This window comes from Pelodiscus sinensis, chromosome 32, assembly GCF_049634645.1.
Source record: "Pelodiscus sinensis isolate JC-2024 chromosome 32, ASM4963464v1, whole genome shotgun sequence".
NCBI lineage: Eukaryota > Metazoa > Chordata > Testudines > Trionychidae > Pelodiscus > Pelodiscus sinensis.
Genome location: NC_134742.1, coordinates 6,248,468 through 6,272,369, shown reverse-complemented (window position 1 = coordinate 6,272,369; position 23,902 = coordinate 6,248,468). Strand labels below are relative to the sequence as shown.

Sequence of the window (23,902 nt, the reverse complement as noted above, 5' to 3'; positions counted from 1 at the left end):
TAAACTTGTGACCGGCTCAAGCAGGAAAGGAAAAAGGGAGGTATGGCTCGCCCATTGTTCAGCAAAAATGAATGAATGTAACACAGCTATAACCGCAAAGTCAGCAAGTAGGCACTGTATTTAACCTCATTTGGAAAATAACCTGACCTATAGGAATGCTAAGTGTCAAAATGAAGTAACCTATCATGTTAAGGCACCTAAACCAGGAAGGATGTTAACCCTATAAGAACCCCTGCCTATGAGATGTTGGGGGTCGGCTCTGCTTTGAACATTGAGTTCCTTAGCCGTACCTTGGTTGCAACCAATAAACTTGAGTTGGACCCAGCCTGAAAGTGTGACTCTCTTCTTGGGGTAAATCAGACTAGCCTCCAAGGGGACGAAACCAGCAATTTATGCAACAGGGATAGAGTCCCCTGCACCCGCCTCCTCCCAATATCCCACTTCTCCAGAGAGAAACCCCCCGCATCCCTTCTCCCCTGGGGACGACCCTTCCTGCGGCACAGGGGAACCCCCACACACACGTTCCTCCTCCTCCGGAGCTCACCGTCCCCTCCCCCCCGCGGCACAGGGGAAACACCCCCACCCCACCCGTGTGCTGCAACTCCCAGGACTTTCCCCCTCCTGACTGCAGGGAAGCCATGCTCCAGGTAAGGCACAGCAAAGGGAATGGGAAATGGAAGGGACAGAGTTTAGAATGTGGCGCCCCATGCAACTTGGCACCCTAGGCAGCTGCCTAGTATGCCTATGGGCACGGACCTCCCCTGTGTGTGTGTGTGAGAGAGAGAGAGAGAGAGGGTATGTCTACACTACCCCCCTAGTTCGAACTAGGGGGGTAATGTATGCATACCGAACTTGCTAATGAAGCCCGGGATTTGAATTTCCCGGGCTTCATTAGCATAAAGCCGGCGCCGCCATTTTTAAAAGCCGGCTAGTGCGAACCCCGTGCCGCGCGGCTACACGCGGCACGGGCTAGATAGTTCGGATTAGGCTTCCTGATTCAGACGCTGCTGAAACTGACCAGCGGCTGAATTGGGGAAGCTGGGGGCAGAGCAGTTGGAGTGCTGCCCGGTAGGTCCCATAGCGCTGCCCCTTGGGGCTGTGGGACCAACCGGCAGCACCCCAGCTGCTCTGCCCCAGGCATCCCCAAGAGCAGCTGGGGTGCTGCCGGGTTGGTCTCACAGCGCCAAGGGGCGGCGCCACCGGACCAAACCGGCAGCACCCCAGCTGCTCTGCTGCAGGCGTCCCAATTCAGCTGCTGCTGAAACTGACCAGCAGCGGCTGAATCGGGGATGCCTGGAGCAGAGCCTGACCATGGGAAGAGGGGGGCTAAGACAGATCTGGAGTGGCATCTCCCCCCATCCCACCCCAGACCCCTCATAGCCCCCCCTTCCAATAGTCTGGCATATCTGACAATCCGGCACCCCCTGGATCCTAAAGGTACCGGATTATCAGAAGTTTACAGTACATGCTTATAATTTCACACAGACATTGTACAATCACATGAATAGCGTACATAGGATTAGCAGACAGTAAGCTTCTATTCAACACCTCAGATGGCCCCCTTTATACCACTATTGGGGCAAACACACCCCCATGGGTGCAGCAGTGATCTGGCTGCTCCCCTCAAAATCCAGGAACGTGACACATGCCTGTAGAACCTTTCTTGTTACCCATCACATCCCCTGCTAGCTACAAATCCAATTGTGCTTTTTCCTTCAGGACGACTCCCTTGCATTCTCAAGTATATTTAGACTCCTCCCAAGTTATCTCTCCAAGTTTCCACTTCTTATAAACTTCCTTTTTGTGTTTAAGATCACGAAGGATTTCCCTGCTAAGCCCATCTGGTTGGCCACCATATTTGCTTTTGTTACTGTGCATCGGGATGCTTTGGTCTTGTGCCTTCAATAAGGCTTCTTTAAAATCCTGCCAGCTCTCCTGGACTCCTTTCAGCTTCATGTTAGCACCTCAGGGAATCCTGCCCATCACTTCCCTGAGGGAGCCAAGTCTGCTTTTCTGAAGTCCGGTCCCCTCTTCTGCCTGGGTTGGTGGGCTGGAGTGGACCCCTAGCATGACATCACCCTTCTTTTTACCTCCTTTAACCTAACCCAGACACTCTTAACAAGTCTGACTTCTACGCCTAGCTTCACCTCAGCCCAGTGTACATTCTTAATAGATAAGGCAACACCTCCTCCCTTTTATCCCTGCCTGTCAGTCCTGGGCAAGCTGTACCCTTCGGTATCAATATTCCAATTGTGTGTATTATCCCACCAAGTCGCTGTGATACCAACTGGGTCATCCTTGTGTTTCTTTATTAGCACTTCAAGTTCTTCCTGCCTATTCCCCGTCCTCCTTGCCTTTGTACACCGGCATCTAAGATACCGATTGGATTTTGCCCCCCTCACTTCTGCCTTGTCCCTCCTTTCTCCCTGCTATTATAGCCCATGATCCCTCCCATTTCCAACCCATCTCCCAGGTCTCCATGTTTTTCATTTGCCTGTGGGCTTTGGCCACCTGTCCCCATCAAAACTAGTTTAAAGCCCTTCTCACTAGGTTAGCCACTCTGTGACCAAATACTCTCTTCCCCTTCCTCGAAAGGTGAACCCCATCTCTGCTTAGCAGTCCTTCTTGGGACAGCGTCCCGTGGTCAAGGAGGCCAAAACCCTCTTGGTGGCACCATCTTTACTGGCAGGCACTCACCTCCAGGATGTACCTGTCTCTGCCTGGGCCCCGAAAATTGACAGGAAGGACTAAGGAGAACACCACCTGTGCACCAAACTCCTTCCCCTGTGCTCCCACAGCCCCGTAGTCACCCTAGCTCCTCTCAAGCTCATACCTTGCAGTATCATTAGGGCCCACATGGATGAGAAGCAGGGGGTAGTAGTCAGGAGGTTGGATATTCCTCAGCAATGCCTCTGTAATGTCTAGGATATGGGCCCCTGGCAGGCGGCATACCTCCCCAGATGACATGTCAGGGCAACAGATGGGTGCCTCAGGGGTGATTCCTTCTCTCCCTTATTCAAAACAACATAACAGTTCTCTGGAGCGATAGTGGAAGGGTCAGTAGCACATGATGCAAAACACCAGCCTGAAAAGAAGGAAATAGCTCATTGAGTTTTGCCGCCAAAGGCAAATCAAGTACAAAACACTCAGGAGGATTTCACAAAAGTATGTTGCAAGTCTGTACAAAGCAAAACTGACTCCAAACGGATCAGTTTCTGAGGCCCAGTGAAATTCAGAACTGCTTAAAAACAATCTATAATACATCTGATTTCACTGAACAATTACTATTTGCTGTGGTAGCTTCTAAAAGATAGTAACTATCTGGATTTCATCTGCTGAAGCCCGGAAAGGCGCTACCCAGTGAATCACAGCTAGAATCTAAAATAATTCTAGTTAGGCCAGTTTCTTCTGCCTCTTTGTCGACTTCCCAAAATAACAAATCCAAATACAAATCCTGTACAGTTTAGAGTAGCAGTAATGTTAACTTAGTTAACCCACATGGCCCCTCCCTGGGAGCAGCTCAGAAGCCACCATGCCACCTGGATCCCACAACCAGCCCTGGGGACAGCAGAGAGATGCCAGGCTCAGTCTCCTACCCCACTGAACCCACCACTAGCAACAGCTTCCCTTCCACCAGTAGGACAGCGACTGCAGGCCCAAAGCCCATTAAGAGCAAATGGAGGATGAACTTCAGCCACTTCTATAGCTTGAGGGTCATCAGCCCCTAGAGTCCCAGGCTGTAAGGCCAGAAGGCACAGCCCTGCTCCCCGAGTCTGAGCTCCTGCACCACACAGGCCCTAGAAATTCCCCACAAGAATTCCTGTCACCCACAGCCCCATGCGTCTTCACCTTTGACTGGGTTCTATGAACCAGTTCTGGCTCTTAGAGAAGCTGATGGTTTCAGTAGAGTGCTCTTGTATCTGAATCCTGGGGAGATTAATGTCTTGCCTTTCCAGGACAGAAAAACCCATTGGCTCCTTCTTTTTCTTCCAGGCTGTGTTCCTTCTTTGAAAGACTCACCTCAAGGGAGCACAGACACAGCCGAGTGCTCCGGGTGGTGGTCCGACCTGCAGCAGCCGAGGCATGCGCCGGCCTCAGTCCGCAGGAGCAGGCCTTGCCGGAGGAGCCCAGGAGAACCAGAGGCTCCTGGAAGATCCTGTCAGGCATAAGAAGACTCTGTGCCTGCAGCCAGTGTGGCAGCTCCCTGGCAGAGGCTGAGGAGGAGAGAAGAGCTTCCTCTCCCAGGCGGTGGACACGCTTCTCCCTGAAGAAGAGGAAGAAGAACTCAGTGGAGAAGCAAGAGGAGCCAGAGGAGGAGAAGCCACCGGAGAGCCCAGACAAAGACCAGCTGGATCTCACAGGTGAGGATACAACCCACCCGGTGAGAGGGGAGCATGTGAGGGACACTGACCCCAGTCACTGTACAAGCCTTGAGCGTTAGGGCCGTCTCATGGGACAGTGATGGGCTCCTCAGAGGCTGGAATCCATCAAGTCCCAGACGCTCTGGCAGAGGGGGGCAGGTCCCTCCCTGAAGTGGGAAGAACAGACAATGGCAGAGCACAGCTCTTTGGGGGTCTGGCATCCCCAGCCTAGTCCAGCACCTCCCTCCCTTCCAGATACCCTACCCCAGCCGGCTCCTGCAACCTCCCTCCTGTTCAGACCTCACCGCCTCCAGCACCCAAAGTCCCAGGCCACTCCAGCACCCTACCCCCCACCCACACTCCCACCCTTACTCCCTCCTGCGCCACTATCCTTATCCCATGCCCTGGCAGCCACCTCCCACACACCGAACCCCTCATCTTGGCCTCACCCCAAAAGCTAGGGCAGGTCATACAAATCTACTGTCACTGGTACGGAAAAGAGATAATCTGGCCCATAGGAATCCTTGAACTCTGGTCCTCTCTTGTCTCCCTCCGCTCTCCATGGGGCTGGAACAGCGGAGGGGTGAATCCTAACACCAACTCCTCCCCCCCGTCCCCTTTGCTTAATTCTTTTGATTTTGATTAATAATGTTTCCTTTCTTACCGGTTATACACCTCCCAGCCCCGTGTTATAGCTCCAGTCATCTTTCTCTGCCTGGATCCTCTATTTTGGGAGCTGGGCCCAGAAGGCTCAAGCCAGTCCCCACTCCCCTTCAATCTCCCCAGCAGGCCACCCAGCCTCTCCTGGAAATGGCTTGGGGAGCCACAATACAAATTTTGACACAAGCAGGGGAGGGGGCTGCTCAGCTCCAAAAGTTTGAAACAGGAGCTCGGGCAGGGAGGGGGTAGCTCAGGGTGTAGAAAGAGGAGCAGCGAGGGGCTGTGTGTGAACAGGGGGTAACTACGTGCTGTGCCAGGAGGGCTCCCCTGCAGCCCCTGTTCCCTCAGGGCTCTGGTGGCCATGGAGCCAGGTCCCCTCTCACCGGCTGTCAGACAAGCGGGTAGGAGCAGTGTTCCCGCTAAGATTTTCCAACCTTGGGCCGACTGAATTTTCTCATGTGCAACACCAATATCGCGGTGGTGTGTGGGGTGTGGACCCAAACCCGTGGGTATAAATATGTATTTTCAATAGGCCGTGGGTGTGGAAGAAAATATATTGGGTGTGAATTGGGGAGAGCAGGGGCAAAGGAGCAGGCAGAGAATAAACAGAACTGAATGATCATCAGGGGAGTGTAACGGGAGAAAACAGGATCCCTGCTGGGCCAATTCCCCAATGGGAGGCAGGGGAGGAGGAGGGTGCGAGGGAGGCTGCTGCCCTGTTAGCAGTTCACCAGGCAGGGAAGACTTGGAGCAAAGTAGAGAAGTTGGCCTGATCTGAAGACGCCTGTAACCTCCCCAGCTTTCCCATATGGGCGGTGGCAGGCAATGCAGCACAATTGATCCCTCCTCCCCGTCAGCATGGTCTGGGTCACATGATCCCCCAAGTACGTCCTGGCTCCCTGATTTGCTCCCCCAGCCAGTGCAGACCCTGCAGGGGGCTGGGAGGGGTGGGGGGACCGGGGTGGAGGCTGGAGGCAGGACACCCTCCTCCACCACAAGAGAGCGAGTGCCCCATTGTCCTTCCCCAGCCAATCAGGAAAGGGATTCGCACGCAGCTTCCAGGGACCCTTGGATGGGAGCCGAGGGGCAGCTCCAACCTCCTGCGCCAGCAGCAGCTGCTGGAGAGGAGGGAACAGAACCGTTAAAAAGGGACCAGGGGTCACCCCGTCCAAAGGTCGCAGCAGCTCACAACTGGGAACTGGGCTGGTCTGGGCCATCACTTCCTGGGGCGTCACACGGGAAATGAGGCCTGTTCCCATCACTGCAGGAAGGGGGCGAGGGCCGGGGAGAGGAGAACGCACCGTGGGAGAGACTCTGCCCCTAGAGGAGAGGAAGCCCAGTGGGGAGAGCCCCCAGCTGAGAGTCATGGGAGCGGCGCTCTCTGCTCGGCCCTGCAAGCACCTTGCTGTGTGACCCTGGGCGAGTCACGTCAGGGCTCTGGGCCCCGTGTCCTGCTGTCGCCCAGGGTAACACATTCAAACCAGCGCGTCTCCTCTGCTCCAGGGGTGGAGAACGAGCTCTCCCAGAAGACGTCCAACGGGGCGGAAGGGAGCGAAGAGGAGGAGGAACCAGACCGCCGGCCCATCCCATTAGCACAGAGCAGCTCCCACATGACTATGGTAATGAGGCTTGTGACTGAGCCAATGGGAAGCATCCCCTGCGGGTCGAGTGACTATGTGCCGGAGCCGGTGTCTCTCAGAGTAGAACGCCCGCCCCCCCCCCTCCGGCTCAGGGACCGAAAGGAAACACTCCTACGTGTGACCAGCTCCCTGGAGCAAAGCCTTGTAATATGGGGGCTTTCTGGGAGCACCACGCCGAGGGTGGAAGCAGGGCACCTTGCTTTGAGACAGGGCTACTCGGAACCCAGAACGGGGGGTCCTCCACTGCTAGGATCGGAACCAGTCCCAAACAGCACTTCTGTTCCCCACACTGGCTAGTAAGAAGCCCTGCAAGCAACCCCCTTAGACACTCCTGTCCTCTGGGCCACCACCAGCACCACCCTCATACAGGTGAGAGGCTCTGAGACCCAGTCCCACCAATTCCAAACAGGTTCCTCCCACCCCAGCGAACCAGCCACATGCCCAGGTCAATTTAAGACAGGACCATGCAGAACTTTCAAGACTAACAAGACAGTTTATTAGGTGATGAGCTTTCGTGGCCCAGACCTGTGTTTTCTTTCAGCAAGACCAGACTAACAAGGCTACATCGCTATTACCATTCTACATGCAAGGTCAATTGAAAGCTCAGATCTTACCCCAAAGAGCCTGAGGTGCCAACCCTTTAGTATTGAATATATGAAGGTTTATTAATAAAAGAAAGAACAAAATGTTGAGACTAATATTGTTAAAGGAATCAAATTCCATTCACCAACTGCAAAGTCCTTGGTGCCGGCTTGTGACAGATGAGGTGAAGGGGTGTCTTAGAGCTAGTTTCAGGAATACGTCCTCTGTTAGGCTGGATGCGTTCCTGAAACGCCCTCTGCCTTCCCCACCCGGCAGCATGTGGCGCTACCACCGAACAGGCAGGAATCACAGGAAGGTCAGGAAGTAGCTGAGACTGAAGGAGCGAGTCTCCCTGGCCGACGAGAACCCCAGACTGAGGGCTCTGGGGCCACTTCAGGCTTCAGTCCATAGCCGAGATCCTTCATAGTTGATTATCAGGAGGGAGGACAGGAGTGACGACAAAAATGGGGGAATCCTCAGGGCCCCTTTATCCCCTTGCCCAGGGGGCGGGAATCCCGTTCTCCTGTGAAAGTCTGTCCCAAGATGGAGTCTGTCACATGAGCACGTCACTGGCGCAGGCCTGACTCAGTCCTTCTCAGGCAGCAGCCTCCGCTTTTGCGCTGGTCTGAACGTTCACAGCAAGTCTCATCATGTGTGATTGGCACCCCCCGAGGTCAGTGAAGTGCTGCCATTCACTTGCCTAGCGGCCCTGTCGAGGCTGTTCCCCACTCCGGCACAACGAACGCAGAAGTTGGGGGTCTGCAAGAACACTCCAAACCCTTGTCTGCACAGGCTCTGGTCCCGAAACTCCCCCCCCACCCCAATATTTTGGGGACTCTGCTGCCACCATCAAATGCTTTGAACCCACAAACAGGGCTGGACACTTGAAACCAGCCCCAGGGGTACCCCAAGCTCTTTTTCCCAAAAGATCTTGAAAAAGAAAAGAGAAAAACAAGCTACAGGCTCTGGTGGCTGACCCCTTAGTCAGAGGCATGCAGGTCCACACAGACAGACCATCCTAGAGGTGTTTAAGTCTCAGCTTTACAAAGCCATGGCTGGGTTGATTTAGTTGGGATTGGTCCTGCCTAGAGCAGGGGTCTGGACTTGATGACCTTCTGAGGTCTCTTCCAGCTCTATGGTTCTATGATTCTACATTGGATAGATGGAAAGAGCCACCTTTTGAGACTGGTACCAAGGCAAAGTCCCTGGTCTGAAGCCTTAGTTGGAAAAGGAAGGAAGGAAGGAAGAAAAAAACCACCCCAACCCTAAGAAGCTCAGGGTATGTCTACACTACCCCGCTAGTTCGAACTAGCGGGGTAATGTATGCATACCGAACTTGCTAATGAAGCCCGGGATTTGAATTAGTTCGGAATGGCTACGTAGTTCGAACTATCTAGCCCGTGCCGCGTGTAGTCGCACGGCACGGGGTTCGCACTAGCCGGCTTTTAAAAATGGTGGCGCCGGCTTTATGCTAATGAAGCCCAGGAAATTCAAATCCTGGGCTTCATTAGCAAGTTCGGTGTGCATACATTACCCCGCTAGTTCGAACTACCGGGGTAGTGTAGACATACCCTCAGACATTAGTTTGACATCCCTAAAGAAGGAAAACAATAAATCCTGAGAGACGAGCTAAACTTTTCCCTCCTTACACGTTATAAGAAGTCAGTTTTTTGAGGAAGAACGGCTCTTGCACAAGAGGGGGTTTTGCAAAACAAGGGCTGCTCGTTATTTATGCAAATGGGGCGCGGCGATATTCCACGCCAAGCTTCATTTGCATAAGCTTTTCCTCAAGACGGCTATATTGTAGATGTAGCCTCAGTCTCAGCTACTTCCTGTCCTGCCCGTGATTCCTGCCGGTTGGGAGGCAGCGCCACACGCTGCCAGGTGGGGAAGGCAGAGGGTGTTTCCATGAGGGCCCTGCACTCAATTCTTTCCACACGGACACTGTGGGCGGCTAGAGCCACTGGGCCCATCTGCTCAGGCCCAGGATGGAGGATGGAACATGGGGCATGTTCTCCAGTCACCCCTCTGCTGCCCTCCACACAGGATCTGCAGGGCTCTGCAGGTTTCTCAGCCAAAGGCAGGTCTGCTAAGTGCAGCGGCCGTGAGTTACAGGGACCTGTGGTGCCCAGGGGATGGGGGAACCCTTGGCACCGGGTGAGGCTGCTCAATCAAAGGTCTCAGCAGGCTCCTCCATGCTCTCTAGGCCCTGCCAGCCCCCAGGGAGCGAGTGTCCCAGGGCAGCTGCCCAGTGGAAATGCTCAGTCCCTACAGGCTCTGCCCCTGTTCATTGCAGACCCTCGGGGAGCCCCCTGCCTCAGCCCAGCCCACAGCCCTGCTGCTGGCAGCCGTGAAGGCTCTGACGGCCCCCGCCCTGGAGAGCTTTCAGGCGGCGGAGGAGGCGCTGAGAGCCACCGTGTCCCAGCACAGCGCCCGCATGGAGCGAGTAAGAGACGCCCGGCGAGGGGCAGGGGCGTGTGGGGAGAGGGGCTGGGAGAACTGGCTCTGAGGAAACCGGCCCTGGGGCACAGGGTCCCGGTCTGGCAGGTCGGCTCAGCCCCTTTCCATTCGGTGCTGGGGTGGGCAGGTGTTTCCAGAGCTCTGCGCGCTGGAGCTCGGACACATCCCTGGGGCCAGCCCAGCCCCACGGCAGGTGGGTCACAGCCCAGCCCTGGAGCACGGCACTGACAGAGTCTGCTGAGGGGCCGCCACGCTGGGCTCCCGGAGCGGACGGGGTTTCCTCACATGCCCTGCAGGGCCCTTGTGTGACCCGCCGGTGCAGCAGGAACCATTTGGCTTTGCACTTTGCCCCGGTGCCTGTCACGTGTGATCCTGCTGCCCGGCCCCACCGGCTCCGGTGCCCCCCCCGGGAATTAGACTGGTGCAGGGAGGGCTCTGCCCGAGTCCATTTCTACAGCCCCTTCCTAGGAGGTGTGAGCATCAGTCACTGCCCTGATCAATTGAGCTCCATCGCCCTCTGGGGAGGCAGGAATTCTACCCGCGTGACACACGGGGACCTGGGACCAAGAGCGGCTCATTGACTTGGTGACGTTCCTGCCCTTCTCCAAGCGCCGTCTGCCAGGAGGGGTGACCTGGCAGGAGGCTGCTCTTGAGCAATCCCCCGCTCAGCTTTCTGGCTGCCTCCAGGTGGGAGACGTCGTGGGAGAAATTTTCACCTGGCTGGACGACGTCGAGGACCCCAGAGCCAGAAGAGCCGCGCTGGGAACCATCGCCCTGCTGGCTCGCACCCACCCCCGGGACGTGGTTCCAGCCTGTGTGGCCCACGCGCCGCCATGGGACAGGTAGGGAGAGGCTGTTATCACCTCAGCCCCTGATTTCCCCTCCCTCCTCCTCCAGGGCAGAGCGCGGGAAAGGCCTGGCAGGCCACAGCGATGGAGCCAGCTCCCTGCTGGGCACGGGGCTGTCCCTGCCTCCTGAGAGGAGATGCCCAGTCCCAGCCCCTTGGAAACCAGCCCCTCCCCCTTCCCTGCCCAGAGTGCAGACGTGACAGGTCCCTGGAGAGTTCCAGCAGGCTCCTGATTTCTGTGGGTCACCCCCCTTCCCGCCAGCTCCACCAGAGGGGCAGGACCAGGCTATGGGGAGCATCCCTGGGCCGTGACTCCAGCGTAAATGTCACCGAGCAGCCTTTGGTGCAGGCTGGGCTGGGTGGTGTCACGCTGTGCGCAGCCCCAGGGCAGTTACTGGAAGCAGCGGCACAGGCTGCAGGAGCAATGAGGCCTCTGGGGAAGGGAATAAATGAAGAGCTTGCGGAAGGGACTCACCTGCCTCAGCCTCCCAGCCCCCGGGCGTCTCCTCTAAGGGCCCCCTTTCCCGCTGGCCTTCCCAGCATCTCCCTGGGGACACAATGGGGGGCAAGCAGGGACGCTCTGATTTCGGTTTCTGACCTTGCAGAGGTGCCAGGGAGCTGTGGAAGGCCTTGGGGGAAGAAGCACAGCTCTCCCGGCACGTGCTGCACCAGCTGCTGGACAAGCTCCGGAAGAGCCACCGGGAGGAGAGGAGCCGCAGCGTGTCTCTGGCCGTAAGTGAGACTGGAGCTGTCACGTAGTGAACTCCCCACCGAACACGGAGGCCCCTCACTTGGAGCTCAACCCCGTGTGCGTCCCAATGCTCCAAATCAACCCTGCAGCTCCCTGCACGCAGGGCTTAACTCCCTGTGCTCCAAATCAACAGGGCAGCTCCCTTCACAGGCCTAGCAGCCAGAGGTGTGTTAGAACTCCTGGTGGGATTGGTGTGGAGGGGCAGGGGGACCCAGGCCACCCTCTCCACCGGGTCCCAGTGCACCCTGTCAGCGTTGGAGTGGGGCACCACTAGCTGGGTGGGGAATCCAGCCGAAAGACGCCGAGCACCCGGGATTCAACAACCCGCCCTGGGCTGCTTCCTGCCAGCTTCTCTCCCATCCTGAGCGCCGTCTCTTTCCTCCAAACCGGGGCTTCTGCTGCGGTTCCCTGCTGACTGGTGACGGCGTCCGGGTGCACATGCGCTTCTCCTTGGGAGCCCCAGCGGCACCTCTGCCCCCGTAGGCCTCAGCCCTGTCTGAGCTGCTCCACCGGCCTTTCTAGCTACCTCCAGCTGGAGCCCGCCCAGCACGCCTGTGGGGGTGCGACCTTCTCTGCTAGGCAGCCAGGCTTCACCTCTGCAGCCCCAGTGCAGGGTCGGGACACCACATCTCAGGGCTGATCTCCACTCTGAGCACAGAACGTGGGGACCTGAAAGAAAACTTAAAAAATGAAGCCTGGTCTTTGCCGTCGGGGTCCCTCTAACTGGGGCAGGAGGATTCGAACCCGACCCGGCAGAAGTTCCCATTGACCCTGGTGAAGTAGTTTGGGATCTTGGGGGGATGTTCTCCAAGAGCAAAGGAGTGACCCAACCCTCCAAGGCCTGGCAACAAGGGACAGACACAAGCCAGGGAGATGGTCAATCTCAGTGCTGGCCCCAGGGGTCCTGGTTTGAGATCAGCAAGGAACTTAGATCTGGTGGCACCCTTCTAGAAGAGCAGCACAAGCCATTAGTCTACCCTCCTGCTAGTGGGCTACGCTGTTATGCTTAAACGAAGCACACGAGATCTTTTATGGGGGAAAGGCAGTACGCCGCATTGATTGAGAATACAACAGTTGCTTATGCTTTTCAAACACACACCTACACACAAAACATCATGCGCACACAGTTCTGCCAGATGATATAGTTACCAGTCCAGAGTCTGTGTCCATCTAGTGGCCAGGTAGATTGAACACAGGGGGGAGCAGGGCCTTGTCGGTCGATCGATCCGATACTCCTCTCCAGATAGTGTGGCAGACGAACTCAAAGTTCCATAGCAAAGCACCCTGCTTTATATATTCCTCCTTCTTGTTAAAATCCATGGATCTCGCTCTGTCCGCTTGTGACCGGAATGTTATCTTTTGATGTGAGTGTTCCCAGAACATCTCTCGAAGGTTCATCCTGTAGTCAGTCGTCCTTTCGGGGGGCTTGCTGCGCTCTAAGGCTCGTCAATCTGCCAATTATCCCATCTTCTCATGAGTAGGGGTACGCATTGATAGTTATGGATGACTCCTCTGCAGTCAGGTTGCCTCATCCTGTGTATCAAGCTTAAGCAATGGAGGGGAAGAAGCACACTTAGTTTTTACTACAGGCCCAGAGCACACAAGCAGCCCTGCACGATGGGGGAGTGAAAACGAGGACCTGCAAACCATGAGCTGCTGGAAAGTCAGTCGCCGGGAGCAACGTGGGGTCTGGACTGAAACTGCATCGACCTCCCGGCATCGCCCCGGCTCCCTACTGCTTGTGGCACTGGAGTTACTCAGGCAGCAGAGGGATCGTGGGATGCCCTGTCCATGCGCCTAGAAGTTTGGGTCTCCTCATGATGGTGTCGCCCCCTCCGGTCAGGCCTGAGAGAGAGAGATAATGGGGAATAATGTCAGCTGGACTCTTCTGATCTTTCCAAGAGGTTCCCTTCTGCGCCCATTCTAGCAATGGAAGATCGGTCAGGGGCCATCACATCTCCCCTCCCCCCTGACGAACTAACCCTCCTTCCTTATAAGCCACAAGGATGTGGGAAATGGCACCAGCATGACAGCAAAATGCCATGGGAGCGGATGGGAGGTGGGGACAGCTCAGTGACTTTTCTGTCTCGTTCTGACTCCAGGCTATGGACACGCTCTATGAGATCTTTTTCCTGTGGGGATACCGAGAAGCCATCTTGCAAATGTTTCCCCACTTGCTCCTCCTCTGCGTCAGGCAGGTGCAGCACGTGCTGGACCTGCGCCTGCCAGGGACCTGGACGGCCAGCCAGAAATCCAGCCCTGAGGGATCCAGCCGCCTCAGCCCCTTCAGGTAACAGCAGGGGAAGGGGAAGAACAGATTTGATCTGCTGCACCCGCAGGTCACACACGGCCCCTGCGGAGCCCAGGCGCAGTTCTGGGCAGGTCTGTCTGGGGGGAGCGGTGCTGGGCACCCGTGTGCTTGTGAGTCACGCTTGCTCCTCTGACCCCGCCCACAGGCCGGCTCCTTCCCAGCACAGGCAGGGACCACGTCGGTACCTCCCCATGCGCCACCTGCCGAAGTGTTAGGGCCTCGGCCCCACAAGGCCCCAGCCCAGGGCAGGGTCGCCAGAGCACATGCAGAGAGAGCAAGGCCGGCAGCACTGGGGCCCGGCCCGGCAGGGGGGCCGTGTCACAGGCAGGCAGGAGCAAGGGGGACCATGAAGCTTATTCCGTGTGGACTCCCCTGGGGGGAGCCGGGGAGCCCGAAGGCACCTCAGCTGCTGCAAACGGGCAGAGTTTTGCTCTCTCGCACCAACTAAGGATCTGGCCCATGTGCCCAGTGACCTGGTGCCGGCCCCAGCGAAGAGTCAGGTGTTGGACCATTGGGAGCGAGGGCACCGAGCATCTGCAGAAGCTGCAGTGTCACCATCTGCCAAAACCTCAGTGAGCCCCGACAGGGTGCTGGGTCCATCCCGGGGGAAACCGGCTACTGCTGACCATGCCTTGTTCCCCAGGCCTTGAGCGGGTTGGGCTGCAGTAGATTTCTGACACCAGGATTTTTTTTAAAATTTTTTTTTGTGTTTAGCATGTCCCTGGAGGCCGTGAAGACCCTCTTTTCCATGCCCAGATACTGGAAGGAATTTGCCAGTATCCAGTTACAGCAGGGCTGGGAAATGATCGCCTCCCGCCATCACTTCTCCCGAGGGGTGGGCTTGATCGCAAGGTAGGAGTCTCAAGTTTCCTCTTCCTGCGGCCTGTCTGGGCAATGGGAGGTGGGCGGGAGATCCTCCTCTGCCCCAGCCGGCCCTCTCAGCCCCGCAATGTGGGAGGGACTGTCTCTCCCTTTGGTAATCCTGGGGACTTTCCCTTTGCTCTTCCAGAACTATGGTCGAGCACCGGAACCCACAGGTCCCTGTGGTTCTCAGAGAGGCCATCGCCATCGTGCAGAGTCGGGAGGAGGAGGAGGCGCTGAGAGAAATCGCCCTGACTTTCTGCACCGAGGTGAGAGTCCGGAGCGGCCTGGCACACGTGGGCTTGTGCAAAGCAGCTCAGACCCCTCCTGGGCCAATAGGGGCTGGGGCCCATGGCCAGCGGTTCAGCAATCTCACAGCCAGCCAGCTCCTCTGCCCACACAGATACTAGCGGGACTGGGCAGAGTGGAGGGGGGCAGGGTGAGATTGCTCCTGGCTGGATGCGCCTCCCTGGGACATGTGACAAGAGGAGATGTTTCTAGAGCACCCCAAGCTCGGGCCTCTCTCCTCGCCTTCCCCTGGGGTTTCTTTTTCCTCTGCCACAGCGCTCTGCCCAGGACGCTTAGCGGTCCCCAGAGAGTCCTCTGTCCCTGGAGTTCATCAGGCGCTTGTGGAGTAGTTGCCCTTCTAGGAATGGACCATTTCAAACACCAGCCACTGGCTCCTTCATGCCAGGGATTTTGTGCCGCAGAAAGTGGCCAGTTGGCAAAGATGATGGGGCAGGCACAGACCAAAGGCAGATTTCTGCTCCTTAGCCTGACGCTGATTTTCTCTTTCCAGTTTCTCCAGAGTCCTTCCATCCTCAGCACTGTCACCAAATCAGACCTCCAGGAACACCTGATGGAATGGACCCACGACAACAACCCTGCAATACGGAGGCTCTGTCTGCGAGGCCTGGCCAGTTGTCTCTTCTGGCCAGGGAAGGTGAGGGGCCTGGCTTGCCCGGCTGGGAGATAACCGACACATCACTGTTGCAAGCCCTGGTTTATGTTTGCACCAAATCTTGGAGCAAGTGGGCCATGTAAGATGTCGGTGCAAAGTTTCAGAGGGAGAGTCTCAGGGCTTGCTGGGGTATCCAGTGTGGGGAACAGCAGTGCTCTGTGTGGCTGGTTTGGTGCCTCAGAGGGAGGGCCCCAGTCGTGGGCTGTAAGTCGCCCTGTCTCTGAGGAGTTTGCCTTTGACTTGCCTCTCAGCGGTGCCCCAGGGAGCCCCGATCTGACACCAGGGGACCAAGGAAGCCTGTGGTGCTCCCAGCGCCCAGTTCCTGGGGGTGCGTTACTGAGCAAACCAGGCGCGAGGGGGTGTCTCTGCTCCCGCGCGTTGGCAGAGCATGGTCAGTGGAGGCAGTGGGGAGGGGAAGGAGACTCAGGTCGTCGCTCAGGGCAGTGGGGGGAGGGGAGGTGGGCAACAAAGCCCAAACTTGGCAACGGCAGAGGAGACGGGGGCGGGGTCAGAGCTCGGTGGGCGGGGCCTGGAGCGGCTCTCGATAGGCGACAAGGGCCAGGGGTGCAAAGCACCTGGCGGAGCGGCAGGAGAAGGACTTTCTCCCCTGCTGGGGGGCTGGGCCGTCCCTGGGGTCTGGCCGATGGGGAGGGAGGGTCCAGCCCCTGCCCCAGGCTGCGTCCCAGGACAGTGGGGAGCTGCCTTCTGCATTCCCACAGGGGCAGTTGTTACGGGCCCAGCTGCCCGGGACCATCGCCATGTTCTGCGCCAAGGACGCAAGGACTGTCCTGGAGGCCATGACGGAGGCGGCAGACGCCATCTACCTGCTTGCCGGGGAGGGGCTTGGCTCCATCTCCCAGGACATGGCAGTCAGCCTGCGCCCGCTCATTGACCACGTAAGGCTGGGAACCCCGGAGAAGCACATTCCCCCTCCCTCCTCTCCCTGCCGCCCTGGTATGTCCCTGCCCAGCTCCTTCCCCCCTCAGGCTGGCCACGCGGCACCCAAGGGGGCCCCTGCCATGGGTGGGGCGTCTCCGACGCAGCCCCCTCCCAGCAGAGCCCTTCTGGGCCAACCTGAGCATCAAGCTCCCAGCCCTGCTGCAGCCTCCCCCACGAACCTCCTGTCCCCAGATCCTCCCCAGCCTGCTGCTGCTCCCCAAGGGGGCAGGGGTGAGCGCCAGGCCCCAGGGCCCCAGGGCTGAGCCCAGAGCAGTCTCTGTGGCCAGGGACATGGCCTGGCTCTCACCGGCTTCCCCGGCCCGCGTGTCCTTGCCAGGAGAGGGGCAGTGTCCGCTCAGCTGCCATTTCTCTGCTGGGCACCGTGCTGAGCGGGGTGAAGGACCCAGACAAAGCGGCCGTGCAGCAGGAACTCACCAGCTGCCTGCTCCCGCTGCTGCTCCACCTGGCAGACGAGGAGCAGAGCGTGATCCTGGTAAGTGCCGCGCTCGGTATTTCCAGAGAGCAAAGCGCCAGAGTCCCCTGGGCCCCACCCGTCTCCAGAGCCCCTGCCCAGCCAGGGCCACTGGGGACGTGCAGGGGCCACAGGGGAGGGCCCCTGGGCTCAGACCCTTTGGGGTCCCAGAGCGGCCTGGCGCTGCCGTTGCCGTCTCTGTGCAGAAGGGCTGAGCTGTGGAGATCCCGTCCGGCTCTCGCCAGCCAGTTCTCAGCCCCTCCCCTGAGCAGCCTCCCTTTGGGAACAAGGGGCAGGAACCTCCCCTGGCAGGGAGAGCAGGAGCCCAAGGAGCAGGGAGGAGGGGACGTGCCCCAGACGCTCCCTCTCTCAGCGAGGCCCCTCGTTCTCCCCTTGTGCTGCAGAGCTGCAAAGTGACCCTCTTCCGCTGCGCCGTGTTCCTCGGCTGGGCCAATCGCAAGAGTCTCTTCTGCAGCCTGGCCTGGGACGGCTCCTCGCAGCTCTTGCCGTGCGTCGGGAAGTGCCTGGTAGGTGTGTTCTTTGGGCCCGCAGAGCAGTGAGTGGGGAGCTCAGGGAGACCTTTCTAGCCCCACCCCCCGAGCACCCAGGGGGTTCTCCACCCCGCTCGTCACGCAGGGACATCAGAGGCAGCCCTTCCTAGAAGGGCTCCCGTGGGGTCCTGCCCCTTTTGCTTGTGGGGTGGGCACAGCGGCTGTGCACCCTGCTCCTGCCCTCCACTCCCTTGCTGCCCTGCAGGCCCTGTGGGGTTAGGACACTGGGACTGCTGGGCACTGTCTGCATCCGGCCCTTCCGAGAGGGGCAGCTACATCATCTGGGCGCATACTGGCTCTTGCCCTGCCCTCCCTCTGAGCTTCAGCAGCCCTGGCCTGCCCGCTGTGGGCAGATCACGTTGTCTGCACTGAGCATTTCTCCCTGCTCTGTTCCTAGATGGAGAATAACGAGAGGAACGTCCCCAGGCTCCTGTTCCAGGCTCTAAACTATCTGGAAAGCTCCCAGCCATCCATCCGACATTCTGCAGCCCTGTTCATCGGTAAGCAGAGCAAACCCACCTGAGCTTTCCCCGTGCTTCCTTCAAAGCTCTTTTCCCACTTTCCACTCCGTTCTCTGGGACCAGGGGGAATTTTCACTAGTTTCATTGAACAATCAGTTCAATAGGTTACGATGTTATCACAAACATGCGCTGCCCATCCCGACAGTCTCATCCAATTTCCTTAATGGGTCTAGTCTATCCAGCCTAACTAGCATCTCTTCCTCCTTGTCAGTTCTGGGCTTTCAATGTCTGTCATCCCGCTGAGACACATGGGCACAGACAGACATAGCCCAGATCCAATACGTTTTGTTCTCTGCTTGTCTGGTGGTGAGCCTGGGCCAGGCAGAACTCAGCTTTCCCAAAGGTCCCCCCTGCGATACGTCTTTTAGTGGGCTTACAGCAAAATTAAGTGTCTCCCAAGCACAACTTAGCTTTTTGGGAAACTTAGTTTAAGAGCTGCATCACAATGCCAGTGGGAGGGGGGAAGAGGAGAGCTCCCTGCAGAAGTCGTAAGGACACCGCACATTTAGTGTTCTGGGGACACGTCTGTTTGAATTAATAAAAAATGAACATGAACCGAAAGGGGTTTCAGGACAAGCATCAGCCAGCAACTCAGGAGCCTCCTGCAACTGCAAATGTGAAACATGGATATAACATGGAAGAGTTAGTTGAATAAAATATCAGCCCTATTGTGTTTTTGTGTATGATTTAGTCCTTCCCATTCCTAACATGCTGCTTCAAGGTCTGCAGCTTAACACTGGTGATCATGTGCTATTTCCTAAATTAACAGAAGTCAGGTTATCTACCAGAATGACACACAATGTGCTCTCTTAGCTGGTGTAAAATGCTACTCCCAGCTATAAATTACTATGTGTCACTGAGGAGATTTGCACTAGTGTTTGAGGCAATTAGAGAAGTAATACCAGTGGGAAACTTGATTTAAATCAATGCACCCAGCCTGACAAGCACCAGAATCCGACAGCGGGGATCTGTGTGGGCCAGAATTCACATTTACTGCAAGCTGGAGGGAGCCACTTTGCCATTTGGTCTCTTCCAACTTCTCCTGCCCACAACTTTTTGGTCACATCTCCAGGAAACCAGCAAGATGCGATTTCAGTCTCCTTTGCAATCGGCCTTTCAGTCACTTCTGGGGCCGGATGCTTTCTCCCATGTGCTTCGTGCCACATCGAAGGGCCGGGTATTGAATTTCCCAAGGGCTGTCTTGTGGGAATGGCTGAATCTTTAGCAATTTTCAGGGATGATTTTGAAAAGTCCTGAGCTCCGGGGTATTCCTTGTCTGTTTAGGAGAGACCATCCACCATTACCTCTACCTGTTGGCGGAGACAGTGAGTGCAGATGGCATCTTCTGCCTGTGTGAAGGTAAGGAAACAGCTCTGGGCGTTCGGGCATCTGTGGGCAGTATGAGGCCTGAACACAGCTGTCCCAGTGTCTGTCTCTGTCTGAGGACAGTGCTTAAGAGGGAAGAATGGTCTTGCTGGTCAATGTAAGAATGGGAGTCAGGAGATTTGAGCCCCCAGGAGCAACTCTGTGCCTCACCTTCCCCACCTGTAAAATGGGGATAAGAACACAAAGGCTCTCAAGGGAGGCCGGCCAGAACTGAAGATGACTAGTCATTAGCAGGAGGAGAAGGATTCTTACCCTCTGTCACAAAAAGTTCCACCACCTGCTCCCCTCCACTAGAGAGGTTGTAGGCCAGAGACTTTCACCCAGAGTTGGGTTCTCGGCTCCTAGGCCATCCCATGCGGCCCCCAGGAAACACCTTTCCCTGCCACCTCTGGAGCACTGAAGGCGGCACAAATGCACAAAGGATTCGGTAGAAGTTAGGAGCTGAAGCCCCTTTGTGGCTCTGCACCTAAATGCCAGAGTTACGGTTGCTGTCGTGTTCCCGTGGCAAAGGCCATTGGGAAGCAAAGGTTTCCCAGCCACCTGTGACAGCAGCTCTGTGAGGTTTCCAACCCATTTCCTCTTTCTTTCAGCTTTCCAGGAAGTGCCTTTAAGATCAGACAGGACCACAGCGATCGTCCTGAATGAACATTTTAAATGGCTGCAGAAGCTTACGAACCTCGTGTGGGGTGCGTTTTGATTAGGGAGCGGCACCGACACAGAAGGACTCTTCATCCTGCCACGGTACGTACAACAGAGGGGAGCAGCTCTTTGGAGCAGGGGCTGGGCCGTGGGGTGGGTATTCACAAGGGACATTAGCTCCCGTAGCAGAGTCCAGCCCAGAGACACCTGGGAAGACGTTCCGAGACTCTCGCAAAGCCAGGGTCCTGGGCAGCACAATGGGAGAGGGAAGCCGGTGCTGACCAACGCAGGGTCAGACACATGGAAAGCAGAAACGTGAATTATTCCTGTCTGTCTGAGATGAGGGTGGGCGGGGGGGAGGCTTAGTTGTTGGAGCAGTGGCAGTGGGGCCTAGTAGTTTGAGTGGTGGCGGTCGAGCCTAGAGGAGCTAAGAGCAGGAGCCAGAGCCAGGAGTCAAGTGCGGGCCTGGAACCGTCTAGGAGCAGGGCTGGGAGCTTAGCTGGACTGCGAGCCGGGCTGCGCTAGGACTAGGGACGAGGCCGGAGCAGGAGCGGGGCTGGAGCAGGCTGAAGCCTGGGCGGCCTGGCACCACTCTCAGGCAGAGGAGAGGGCCAAGCCATGAAGCGACACTGAGCAGACTGAGTTGCTGGTTCTCCTCGGAGGTGCCGATGCCTCTTCTGAGACTCACCAGCCCAGCTCCTGCCTCCTGCATTGGCTGGAACCTGACTCAGGACAACTCAGCCCAGCGTGGGGCTCCTCAGGCTTCAGTTCAGGGAGGAGTCGGCCCCTCGGAGCCGGGCGACAGATTCACCCTCCCCTCTGAGGAAACCAGGCCCTGCTGTGGCGGCTTGACAAGGCCCTAATAGAGCCTGGGGCCTTCCCTGCACGGGGCCAAGCACACTCCACAGCATTAGCCACGAGGGGAGCGAGGGGATGGGGGGGAACCTGCCCTGCTCCAGAGTCTCCCCCTTGACAATTGTGCTCTTCTCATCTGTGCTCCTGCCCTTTCTCCTCTAGCAGACACCGGCTGAGCCCACCACGAGCCCGGCCTGGCCAGAAGACCAAGCAGCTGGGACACCAGGAGGATGCGGAAGAGGCAGAGCTGCACGTGACGGGGAACCAGCCGCGCAGAGGCCAGGAGCCGTTCAGCCCCCAGGCCAGAGGAAGCCGAGCCCCTCCCCAGCCCTGCGGTCTGGTCTCCAACGTTTGTCTGGCCCGTCACCCCAGGACACAGCTCACGAGTCACCATCAGACCCACCCATCTCCGGGCCCTTCCCACCGGCCTCTGCCCATCTGGGTGGGTTCTTCTCGTCGCCCATCGGCCTTCCCATAAACACCAGTGTGGGACCACGCTCTTGGGGGGACTGGGACTGCGCGCGCTATGGGGTCCGCGGAGGGGGGAGGGACAGGGGCTGCGCACGCTCTGGGGTCCGCAGTGGGGGCAGGGACAGGGGCTTCGCGTGCTCTGGGGTCCGCGGTGGGGGGAGGGGTAAGGGTTGCATCCACTGTGGGTCCGCGGTGGGGGGAGGAGCTGGGGCTGTCCAGCGCTCTGGGACTGGGGTGGGGAGCTGAGGCTGCCTGGCTGCTCTGGGGCTTGTGGGGATGCCAGGGAGCCAGGCAGCCTGGGGGTTGGGGTGGGAGGGTAGAAATCTGGGGCTGGGCAGCCACCAGTTTGGGGAAGAGAGGGCAGGGCAGGGCCAGCAGCCTGGTGGGCATGGGGGGGCGGAGCCTCGGGAAGAAGGGGCGGGGCTGGAGTTTGCCGTCCCATGTGAGCCGTTCGCTCACTGCCCATGGTTCCCACTGCTCTCCTAGTCGGGGTAGTGGCCCTGGAGAGAGGGGACTTGCCCAAGCACCAGACGTGCTGTGCTCAGGTGCTCTGACTCCTGTGACCCCTGCAAGAAACCCCCACAGAGCCCTCTGCCCACAGGGGCGGGTTTCACTCCCCCTTCGGGCCATCTCAGAATAGACACGGGCACCAATCAGAGCAGGCCAGGCCCGGAGACCTAGACCAGAAGCCCTCGATCTCTGGAGCCGAACAACTGGCCGGCTGGCAGCATCGTCCCGGTGATCCCATGGCAACGCAGCGAGGAAGAGGTGGTCTCACTCCAAGAAGGTGTTTTTCAGGAACTCTGGCCGAGGCCTTTGGGCTGCGCCGCCTCGGATTGGTGCCCGAGTCCCTTCTGCGATGAGCGAGGGGGTGAAACCCGAGGCAATTGGCAGAGGCCGTGTGGGGACTTCTTGGAGGGGTCCTGGGACCCTCTTGCGGGTTTTCTCCCCGTGGATCTGCCTCGGGAATGGATTTCACTCATTGGAGACAATTGCAGGCCAGGACGCATGTGGAATTGGGTAACAGGACCCCTCTGAGGACTCCTCTGCCCGCCCCCCACCAGTCACGGTGGCCCCTGTCCTCAGGACCAACGAGGGCGGGGGGGCCGCACCAAATAGGGGAAGTGCCGTGGTGTGAGGATCTTCCCTTGAGAGGGTCCTGGGACCCCTCCAAGGAATCTCCCCTCCGTCCTCTCCCAACCAGGGAAGGTCACCCCCCCCAAGGCCAGCTGAGAAGGGAAACATGCACCAGTCAGAGCAGCTAGTGCCCGAAGGCCTAGGCCAGAAGCCCCCATCTCCAGAGCTGAGTGGCCGGCCGGCACCATCGCCCTGGACGTCCCAGCGCACCACTGCGGGAAGGAGCCCGTCTCGTTCCCAGAACTCAGCGCCTGGCCCATCGTGCTGCACCTGCTCTGACTGGTGCACGTTTCCCTTCTGAGCTGGCCTGAGGGGGGTGACCCTCACTGGTTTGGAGGGGATGGTGGGGAGATTCCTGGGACGGGTCACAGGACCCTCTTGTGGGCTGGACCCCGCATCACGGCACTTCCCCCATTTGGTGCAGTCCCCTCCCTCGATGGTCCTAAGGGCAGGGGCCACCATGACTGGTGGAGGGCGGGCAGAGGAGTCCTCAGAGAGGTCCTATGACCCATTTCCAGATGGACACTCTGCCGGGGACATCTGCCCTCCATCGGACTGACAACTCGCCAGCCTAACTGGGTAACAGCTGAGAGTTTGTCTAGTCGCTGGGGACAGACCCACAGTCACGGCACACTCATGAGTTCATGTTGCTGGCCCTTCGGTCCATTGGTGAAACCCAGTCTCGGGGCGGCTCTACGGGGCCACCTTCCCTCTCAGTTGTTACGTCCAGGTGCAGAGGGGGCATAGGGCATGGGCAGTGGGCTGCGGTACATGTTCTGGATGGGGGCAGGCTCAGGGGCGCGGCTGGGGATGGAGCGTATGGGATGCAGGCTGACGAGCAGAGAGGATTCCCCCCAGCCCTGGCTTATTCCAGAAGCTCAGGGCAGGTGAGAGTCACCTCTCCATGGCAGCAGCACCTGCCGTGAGTGTGGCCAGTGGGGGCCTATTCCCCCCAGTACGGGCAGATCTAGGCTGCGGGAGGGGGGCAGCAGAGGTGTCTCTGCCTGGCTGTGCCAGCTCTGCACTGGGGCAGCAGGGAGAGGCGCTATTGCCCCAGCCAGGCAGCTCCACTTTGGAGAGGTGCTTTTTAGGGATGAATATCCCATTTCACCGGTTAATCCAGCTGTTCTCAAATGTTGTGATAGCGCAGCCCCCCTCTAAGTTGCTCACAACCCCTGTGTAAGTTTGAGAACCGCTGGGTTAACCGATGAAAGGGGCAGCCAGAGGATGCTGCAGCCCGGCCGGGCTGGACCGGCTCCGCCACCCACTGAGGCCGGGCTGGAGCATCTTCCCCCTCCCACACAGGCAGGGTTACTCCAGCCCCGCCGGAGCAGCACCTGCCTGTGTCGGGCCCCGCGGGGCTGAGCAGACCCCTGCCCACGGAGGCCGGGGGCTCCTCCAGGCTCCACTGGTTACCCAGAACCAGTGAGCAGCCCCCGCACATCCCGGTTCACTTCTCACCTCCCGAGAGCCTCTGCCCCATGTCGGCAGCCTTGG

At 58.1% G+C, this 23,902-nt stretch overlaps 3 protein-coding genes and 1 long non-coding RNA gene across 8 annotated transcripts in view; all 4 read left to right on the top strand.

Moving 5' to 3' along the window:
* The window catches only part of LOC142823105 (C-type lectin domain family 2 member D-like), a 250,235-nt gene that overhangs the window by 155,974 nt on the left and 70,359 nt on the right, over nt 1-23,902 (top strand). The window lies entirely within an intron of this gene.
* On the top strand, nt 2,857-9,752 carry LOC142823063 (uncharacterized). The gene is made up of 4 exons (XM_075913342.1): nt 2,857-2,888; nt 3,994-4,361; nt 6,525-6,640; nt 9,540-9,752. The coding sequence occupies exons 1-4, from the start codon at nt 2,857-2,859 to the stop codon at nt 9,750-9,752; spliced, it is 729 nt and encodes a 242-aa protein (XP_075769457.1).
* LOC142823110 (uncharacterized) lies at nt 10,081-13,877 on the top strand. Its single transcript, XR_012898438.1, has 3 exons — nt 10,081-10,545; nt 11,156-11,282; nt 13,404-13,877. It is a non-coding gene; the product is annotated as an uncharacterized LOC142823110 (long non-coding RNA).
* On the top strand, nt 14,626-16,636 carry LOC142823062 (maestro heat-like repeat family member 5). Its single transcript, XM_075913341.1, has 3 exons — nt 14,626-14,742; nt 15,273-15,416; nt 16,154-16,636. Exons 1-3 carry the CDS (start codon nt 14,626-14,628, stop codon nt 16,634-16,636), a joined length of 744 nt encoding a protein of 247 aa, XP_075769456.1.